The sequence below is a fragment of the Solanum pennellii genome, chromosome 10 (genome assembly GCF_001406875.1).
Source record: "Solanum pennellii chromosome 10, SPENNV200".
Taxonomy (NCBI): domain Eukaryota; kingdom Viridiplantae; phylum Streptophyta; class Magnoliopsida; order Solanales; family Solanaceae; genus Solanum; species Solanum pennellii.
Genome location: NC_028646.1, coordinates 57,818,175 through 57,828,491, shown reverse-complemented (window position 1 = coordinate 57,828,491; position 10,317 = coordinate 57,818,175). Strand labels below are relative to the sequence as shown.

Genomic DNA, 10,317 nt, shown 5'->3' with positions numbered 1-10,317 from the left:
AAAACATTTGTGGACTGGAAAATATGTTTTAACATTGAAGTTTTCAGTGTTACCATCAATACTTCCAAGAATATTTCAAGGACAACCCTTTTTACAATGTGCTCTTATCCTTTCCTTCTCATTAGGTTTCAACTTAATATTAACACCCTTCTGAATAGAATAAGTTTGTATTGCCTCCCTAAACTCAATGTTATTCAAAAATACCATATACAATTGAAAAAAAAACCTTTTTAGCAGTTGGATAAAAGTAGACCTCTGTACTTTCCTTCCTAGGTGCTGGTCTATCACTTCATCATCCTAAACAAGATCTTCTCATCTTAACGAATGTCACTACCAGGATTCGATCTATCAAAAGAAGGGTCATCACCACCAAAATTTCCTTCAAATTTCCCCTTCTCATTTTATAAATGTGTTCAAAATCAGCATTTATACCTACAGGGGCCAGATGGTATCTCATCTAAATTTGCTCTATCAGCCTCCTTTTTAACTTGTTCTTAAATGTTAGAATGCCTAACTTGAAGAAACTCCTCATCCAAATCACTTAAATCATCAATATTTTCATCAACATCATAAAGTGAATCAGAATCAGAATGTCAACTCTAAAGGCAGGGGCTTGTTCTTCAATTAAAGGGGTTTGCTCTTCAACTAAAGGGGACTGATTTTGGTTTAAATTTCTATTTTCATTTTCATCAAATAGTTAAGATGAAGACACATCAACCCTATTTATTTTTGGAAGGATGACATATCAACCCTATTTTTATGTGGGGATGGCACATCAGCATTATCTCTTTGGGGAAATGAGGACACATCAACATTAGTGCTAGGCAATACAAGTATCTCCTCAACAACTACAGGTATACTAAAGGTATACTAATGGGATGTACAACATATACATCAACAAAATCAGCACCCTTCAAGCCATTAAGAAAGTTTAAAACATCATCATTATTATTTAACATGTAAAAAATATCTTTCTTGTTGACTCTACATCCAAATGTCTCAACATTTTCAACACCCAATTCCAATGCTATTTTATGAAACAATATTCGACTCATCTACATCTATATTAATCTTTTCAACACTAATTATTTCATTGACATACCTTAAAGTAGGATCGATATAATACAATTCCTATAGTGAGATGAAGTGTCACTATAGTTAAAGCCAAGTCAAAAGAAAAATAACTACAGTTAAAACTTAAAAGCATAAACTTACCATGACAAAAACAACTACATTTATAGAAAAAAAAAGCATAAACTTACTATGAAAAACAATAAACTCACCATGACTGTAACACAAAAAATCCTAATTTTTTTTAAAGAAATTACTAGTAACAGTTAAAATCATTAACTTACCATAACTGTGATTATTGTAGCAATTGACCAGAAATAGAATATTAACTTTAGTCGAAATTGAAATTTTACGAAAAAAACCTAGAATCTACTCGAATTCACACAATATGTCATTGAAGTCACTCAAAGTCATTAATCAACTAAGAAAATATATTTCACTAACATTACACCCAAAACAAAGTAAAATCCCCAAAAAATAATTCAGAAAATCGAATGACAATCGGTCCTATAATCAAGCAAATGCGCACAAGAAAATAAAAAAAATTGAAAACTAACACAAAAGGCAAGAACTTAAACCGATAATTGGAGTGGAACTGATCTTCAACTGAGCAAAGCCATGAAATATCACAAACAATTCTTAATGGAGAAATCACAGAGTGGAGAAGAGGAGAAGTGGAAAAGTCGCAAAGATTTTAAAATTTTCACCGAGGTTGGACTATTCTTAGTTGACGGATTTACCAGGTGAATTTCAATATCATACGTGAATTATTGTTTTTTCTTTCTGGACAACATGTACGTGGTTTGTGCAACATGCACCATGCCACAACAAAAAAAGTGTTTAAAATGTTGGGTTTGGATGGGATCAGGGATCCAGATGACAAAAGGGTAAGTAAAGAGTGTCCAAAATACAATCCTATACAAGTACAAGGGTCCACCAGACCATTTTGCCGTTTAATTTTGAAAACTAACATTTCATAAAAAGTTGTGACTTTTTAATGAAAAGTTTGCAACTTTTATGAAGAGTTGTGACTTTTATGAAGAGTTGCGACTTTTATTAAAAATTTTGACTTTTATAAACATTTGTTCGCACTACCCATTGTTGTCTATGAATAAAGGAATTTTCTCTCATTTAAAAACAACGAAAATTTTGAATTTCTTCTGCAGTTAAATATTCGCGTACTTTGCTCTTGTTGGGTGGGTCACTGCACCATTATTTTTGTATCAATACGTTGGTGACCAGGATCGTTCCATCCTTAGAGGATCTATTCATTTAAATCTTGGGTACTAGAGGAAAATAATTTTCTTAATTAAGGGGACAATGTGCATTCAGTGAGCTCGATTTTTTCCTTTCTGTTTTATTTTATTGTTATAGATCATGGTATAATTTTTTGCAGTCATTAATTTATTCTTATGATATTAACTATTATTTTTGAGTACATGTATTAAATTTTGTTGTTTATGTTTTTGTAAAGTTATTATATAAATATTTGTTAATATAGATTAAATAACACACGTTAATTGAGTATTATGCAAGTTTTCTCTACTAAAATTGTTGAAGGTACAAAAAAAAATTCCTTAAAGATCTATACTACCATCTCTTAAAGACAAAATTCAAATTTTGTACGACATTGCAAGGACATAAAGACCTTAAGAGTTTATTTTACCTTGATTTGCGAAGTGAACCACGAAAAAAAGAAGACAAGTATTAATAAACTTTTGACATGGGTTCAAGGATGTATTAGATGACCTATAGATGAATATGAATAGACTGAAGCCTTTTTTAATCCCAAAGACATAGATAACTATACAATAAATTAATTGTTCATATTGAATATGAAGTATGGACAAATTCTCAAATTTATTGCAAGTTATAAATACTTTTATTGAAGTAATAAATGTATTTCTTGACAATGCGAATGAAATAGAAGTGTAATTTCAAATTGAACTACATCACTTTAGTATGCTGATTCTTAAAAAACACCTAAACAAACTGAATAGTTTTTTGTAATATTTTTTTTCACATATATATTATAAGTCGAATTGTTGTCCAACATGATACATTCTCCTATTATTTTTCATTTTAAAATTTTCTTATGATTTTTAATGGGGAACTTTAAAATGGTATATGTATAGTAAAAGGTAGGATTGAATTTTGTACATGTTAAAATTAAAATATTTGTTAACTTTTTCTAGCCTTTGAAAATATATTTATCCCTTCACCAACAATTATTTTTTCATTAGAAAATTTAATATCGCGGATTAATGTTCATTTGATTCCCCAAATATATCAAATAGTAATGCTTTCTGGAAGCAAAAGGATAAATGATAAAATCAAGTTAAAGATGATTGATTGAAGGATACGTGATAAGATGTCTAATAAATGAATAAAGTATAAGTTACAGATACTTATAACAATAACTTTGCAGAAACATAAACAACAAAATTTAAAACATATTCTCAAAAACAACAACTAATATCATAAGTATAAATTAATGACGGTAAAAAAAATATCAGAATCTATAACAATAGAATGAAACACAATGAAAAAATGCACATTATCACCTTAAGAAAATTATTTCCCTCTAATACTCAAGGTTTAAAGGAATAGATCCTCTCAGAATGAAAATGATTCTGGGCACCAATGTATTGATACAAAAACAATGGTGTCTGTGAACCACATAGGTGGGCCTATGATTCTCTTTTTTATATAGGACAACTTTCACATATAGCCACTCAAAAATAGGCTAATTACTCTTCATAGCTATAGTTTGATAATTACAGTTTGTAGCTACGTGTTATAGGGAGGAGAGAGACGAGCGAGACTAGGAGAGAGAGAGGAAAGAGAGAGTGGTGAATTATATAAGTATATCGGTTAGATAATTGTATATTATACATATGAATTTATATATATGACAAGCGATATTGAGAGAGAGAGGAGAGAGGCGAGCGAGATTGGGAGAAGGAGGAGATAGGCGAGCGAGAGAGTTGAATAGAGCTAAAAATATAATAAAAGTTTTATTTGAAGAATGAATAAATAGAATTTTGGGTTTCTTTTGCTAAAATCATCCCTGAGGTATGATTTAAACCTAAAGTACATCCTTGTATTATATAAATGAATAAAAATCATCCTTGCACTATTCAAAAAAATTACAAATTTCACCTTTTTGCCTAATTTTTTAAAGAAACTCACACCACTAAAAAAAAGTGTCAAGTTAAATGAAAAATGTAGGCATGATTAAGCTAGTCAAATAATTTTTTTTAATTCTTAGAAATTGAGGGTTCAAATCATATCGAGACAAAATATATTCAAATTCTAAATATTCTTTGTAAAAAGTATAGCCAAATACAAACTCTAACTTCAAAATTTTTAAATAAAGTAATTATTTTTTTTTGTTTTCATAAAAAAATGCTAAGTAGTTTTACTAAATTTCTAACATTTATGTACATTATATGAAATATGAATCGCATTGTATATAACGTACATACGTACTAAATATTTTATTCAAAAAAACACTAATTAATTGGGTGTAATATTTTAAAAATGAAACTTTTACATAATCTTTCTAACTAACGAACCTAATATTGTATAAATATTTCAAGACTTATGTGTTGTTGCAAGTCCATTTATTTGATAATGCAATAAACATTTAAACTAACAACACACAAAAATTAAATTCTGGGAATGAAAGATTCATTTTCTATCCATATCTAATTAATTTTAGACAACATTGGTCTTCTTATCGTGGCTAGGGCATGACCAAATTAAAAAAAAAGAAGATATTTTATTACTGGTTCAATCAGTTTCTTAATAAAAATAGAGTAAAAGATGATTCTTGTTATTATTTGGATACTATAAGGATGTTTTTTGCCCACTTTAATAATAAAGGAAGTACAGTAGATCCGAGTCATATTTGAAGGAGGTTTTTTGCCAAAAATTCCTAAAGCTTTCAAAAACATATAAAAAAATTAAATACTCTATATTTTTGTAATCAAATAACTTATTCTAAAATCTATATCATCTATATTAATTTGTCTATAACAAATTAAATAACTAATTTCATTACAACTAATCACATTCAATAATTAATTTCATCATAACTAATCAAAAGACGGAATGATTTAATAGATCCTTTTACTTGTATGAGTTTGTATTATGGACCATTCTACTTGATCATTTGTCAATTGAACCCTTGAACTCAGTGAAACTAAGTATTTTAAACCCCTTTTGCTGTGTGAGCTTCAAACACTTGACAAAAATGACATATCATCGTCCACATCACATTTTAAATGACACTTCATTTATTATGATTTTTCTTTAAAAAAATCTGATTTTTCTTTCTTTTTTCACTCCATTCTTCTTTTATCCCTTCACCTCTCTCTATTTTTTTACATTAGAGATACCACCACAACCTTCCATTCTCACTAGTATCATTATATTCCTAAATAACTAACAATTATCCTTCTTTTTCAAAATTTCTTTCATTCACAATTTTTAATTGTATTTCTTTTACCAACATTCACATCTACAACTTGAACCACCATAAATCTCTTTTCTCCATTGATGTTAATAAATAGCCATTAAAATACATCAATATACTCTAATATTGGTTTAAGTCATCTGTAGCCCCTTAAAGTTGTCCGCATAATTCATTTAGACACATCAACTAGGGCTATTACCTATTGAACACCTATACCCCTTAAAATTGATACCTATTTGACATTTTTTGACAATCAACCAAATATATGAGATGTGTGTAGTGCACTCGCTATGTCATGGCAGTGACATGACAAATTGGTGAATTAAATGATGACATGTGGCATTTAAATCCAAAAATTTATTTAAAAAATGATATTCTAAAATACAACTATTTTGGTCTATTTACTAACTAAAAAAATTGAAAAGAATTTTTTGGAAAAACTACCCACCAATAAAATGATGACACATGGATTGAGTTAAATTTTTTAAAAGGCTCTATTTAAATAATTCAAAAATAATTTTATAAATATAAAACTTATTTTGTTTTTATTCTTTTATTTAACCCCCGCCCGACCCATTGTCTTCACCGCCACCGACGACAATTACGACGCCAGCAAATCATCGCCTTGCCTCTTCCTTCTGTTTCATTCAATTTTATCTCTTTCACTGACATAACCAGTGGATTATCTTCGTGACTTTGGTCGTGAAATAATTATAATTATAACATTTTCTGGTAACAAATAATTCGTCGAATCAATATTTGAGACGTAGATCTAAAAAAAAGTAAAAAAGCAAGAGAAGAACCATAAATTGTGAGAGAAAGAGAGAGGTGCAGGGCATGAGGTGGGTTGTGCATAGTTGCAGGTAAGGGAAATATAGGGGTGGGTTGTGCATAGTTGCAGAGGAAGAAGACAACTCTGGGAAGAAGGCAACTCTTTTTTTTTTTGTTGATTATTTCCTTTTTAAAAAATATTAATTTAGGTGTAAAAGTTAGAGAAAAAAAAAGAAAAAAAATATTTAGGTACCTTTAGGCGCTTAAAGAGAGTAAACCACACGTTTTTTAACATGTCAGCATTTTGTGTTCAATGGGCATGACTTTTGAACCATTGAGGTGTTCAATAGGAACATCGTATAGTTGAGGTGTCTAAGTGAAATATGCGGACAATTTTGAGGGGCTGCATATGACTTAGGCCCTCTAATATTATTTGTACACAATTTTACATAATAAATTCACCTAATTTTACAAAGACATTCAACTTTTCATCTTTCAAGATTGTTGAATCTTTATTATTTTATGGGTTATAAATTATCCCGAAAATAAAAAGAAAATATAGATCTATAACAAAAATGTAATTTCATTTCTATTCTCGAAAGGAAGAAAATGTGAAAAGACGAAGAAGAGAGAAACAAGAAATTGAAAAGGACCAGAAATGAGATAAAGAAAAGAAAAAAAATGGGGATGAGTCATGGGTGGGGTGGGAAATTAAAGAAGAAAGAACTGGGGAAAAAAAGAGAAGAAGTTAATTTTATTATTTTTTATCTTTTTTTTTTTTAAAAAGTATTTTTTGTCTAAAATTTAATGTTTTACACGCCTCTATATATGATATCACGCATTTGTGCCAACTCAATAATTAAATTGCCACATAACTTAGTCAACGATCAAAAGGACATAAAAGATAGAACTTTATTGAATTTATGGATTCAATTGACAAATAATCAAAAAAGATTGAAATTATGCATACAAGTAGCAGGGTGTATTAGACCATTTCGAGGATGTATCAGACCATTTCACTCTAATTAAAATAGAAGATAACATAAGGCAGGTTGAAACCAAATCAATACCGAATATTTTATAGAAATAGAGAGAATAGCATAGCCACAAGTCAGCTACCGTCACGCAGTCCCTTGTCTGTCTAGATGCACTGAATACTGATTGTCCATCATCATTTATACCTTCTCCAACTTTCCTTCTCTTCTGCAAATTTGATATTACAACATGAGCTGGTGGTGGGCTGGAGCTATTGGTGCTGCTAAGGTAATTAATTCATCTCTCTCTTTTCAATCGGAATGAATACCGAAAAGTATTTCTTGTTTGTAGTGTAAATCTAATCTAATCTAATTCAACAGAAAAAATTCGAAGATGATGAAGCACCACCAAAGTATGAAAGTGTTGCTCTAATTATAGGAGTCACCGGCATCGTTGGTAATAGCCTCGCCGAGATCCTCCCTCTCGCTGACACTCCCGGTGGTCCATGGAAGGTCTACGGCATTGCACGACGGGCTAGGCCATCGTGGAACGCCGATCATCCTATTGAGTATGTCCAATGCGACATATCAAATCCTGAGGATACCCAATCTAAACTATCTGTTCTCACTGATGTAACCCATGTTTTCTATGTGACTTGGGCTAATAGATCTACAGAGGTTGAAAATTGTGAAATCAATGGAAAAATGTTCAGGAATGTTCTTAATGTTATTATCCCTAATTGTCCTAACTTGCGGCATATCTGTTTGCAAACGGGTCGAAAACATTATTTGGGTCCGTTTGAATTGTATGGAAAAGTAAGCCATGATCCTCCATTTCATGAGGATTTACCCAGATTAGATGCGCCCAATTTCTATTATGTTCTTGAGGATATTTTGTTTAAGGAGGTGGAGAAGAAGGAAGGGTTGACGTGGTCAGTTCATCGGCCGGGGACGATATTTGGGTTTTCTGCTTATAGTTTGATGAATATTGTTGGAACACTTTGTGTTTATGCAGCTATATGTAAACATGAAAGGTTGCCATTGAAGTTTCCTGGTGTTAAAGGAGCGTGGGATGGATACTCGGATTGCTCTGATGCGGATTTGATTGCTGAGCATCAGATATGGGCTGCAGTGGATCCTTATGCCAAGAATGAGGCGTTTAATGTGAGCAATGGGGATGTTTTCAAGTGGAAGCATTTCTGGAAGGTTTTGGCTGAGCAATTTGGACTGGAAGCTGTGGAGTTTGATGAAGGGAAGAGATGCACATTGGTAGAGATGATGAAAGACAAAGGCGCGGTTTGGGATGAGATTGTGAAGGAGAATGGATTGGTGCCTACTAAATTGGAGGAGGTTGGAGTTTGGTGGTTTGTTGATCTTATCCTTTCTGGAGATTGCGCTTTGGATACTATGAACAAGAGCAAGGAGCACGGTTTCTTGGGATTCCGGAACTCACAAAAAGCCTTCATTTCCTGGATTGATAAGGTGAAAGCTTACAAAGTTGTTCCTTAATTTTGATATTCGTTTTTATTTTTACTGTGTGATAAAATGCTTGAGTTTGTTTCCTGTCTATCTATCGATTATGTTGTTTAATAAGAAGTAATAATAGCAAAATGAAGCTATTTCTAGCTTGAAACAATGTACACTTTTGACTTCTTTGTTGTTGTGCTGTAATTATCCATTTGTTATTGGTACCACTATAAATTTCTTGTTTCATCATTCTGTATATGTTGCTTGCCTTGATGAATGGAAAGTGCTTATGATTTTGATCAGATCTGCTTAGTATCTTTCTGATAAAGAATTAATACTGTGTGTTGCGCCACCACTTTTATGTAGTTGTCACAAGTGAGAAATGTGCTACTTTTTTTATATGCCTATCCTTCGTTGAAAATAGAAAGTTAGCTAATATCTAACAAGAATTCAAGGGAAAGTAGGGTTACCTCTCTTGTGTGATTTGCAAGCTATTGCAAAGCAGTGGTTGCGGGTTTCCTTGTCATAAAAAATAATGCAAGGGAAAGCAGAAGATAATGAAAATTAGCAATATGGAAGTGCCTTGTTTGCTTTGGGTAGTCCCACCGTTGAATGTGAATTGCTAAATCTAGAAGACCTTATAGATGTTGCTACATTTCCTATGAAAGTCAGAATACTAGGTTGAATGACTATTCATTTTTAAAGTTCTCTTATACAAAGAGATTTCAGGAGTTTGTTACTTGTACATCATAAGGAGAGTAGGTAGTCAATCACATCGCCAATTAGCCCATAGCAATCCAAGTACAAATAGGATCTGATTTGGTAAATTCTAGTTGCACATTCAAGAAGAGTGTAAGGAAAATGACTTCAACCGTACCAAACGGATAGATTCTTGATTCTAGACACCTGTGAAAAGGATTTGGTAGGTATGTTCGACATCATATACATTATTATTATTATTATCATTATCATCATTATTTTTGACAGGTTAACTAGTTAGTCAAAGTACTTGATTCACCAAGATTTATTCAGCACCATCCTATTCAATTTCTGGTGTTTATGATAGATGTTCGTGACCCGTTTTCTTCACAAATGCTTTTGGGAGGCATCATATTTTTTTGATCCATCCTATGTCAACTCTGTTTGTAGTTCATTGCTTTCTGTATATCTTGAATATTGATCTTAAACTTTGTAGCAAAAACAATCCAATGAATAGAGCTCATAGTGATTGCCTCAACTTCCTGTTCCTTAGTATAAATTGAGGTTATTGGTTTTCTCACAAATTAGTGTTAGATAAGGTACTCGAGAGTTATCTGATTATGTCATTCAGAGGAGCAAATCAACACGTTCAAGCCCATTCAACAAGTAGTGGTTGGGGAAATTTCTTACATAAACAAAAATAGGATCATATTATCTATAGTAGCGGTGTAGTGTACTTAGACTTTATTCCTATGTTGTGAAAATAGAGAGGTGATTTCTGAAAGACTCTTAGTTCAAGTAAATTATTTCTAAGAAGGTATGAAAAAGGAATACAGTAGGAAGAGAAGAACGTTA

General features: G+C 31.5%; 1 protein-coding gene across 1 annotated transcript; it reads left to right on the top strand.

Annotated features, from left to right (window-relative positions):
• Window positions 1-7,316: 7,316 nt before the first annotated feature.
• LOC107002486 (3-oxo-Delta(4,5)-steroid 5-beta-reductase-like) lies at window positions 7,317-9,065 on the top strand. Its single transcript, XM_015200532.2, has 2 exons — window positions 7,317-7,585; window positions 7,678-9,065. Exons 1-2 carry the CDS (start codon window positions 7,547-7,549, stop codon window positions 8,803-8,805), a joined length of 1,167 nt encoding a protein of 388 aa, XP_015056018.1. The 5' UTR covers window positions 7,317-7,546; the 3' UTR covers window positions 8,806-9,065.
• The last annotated feature ends 1,252 nt before the right edge of the window (window positions 9,066-10,317 follow it).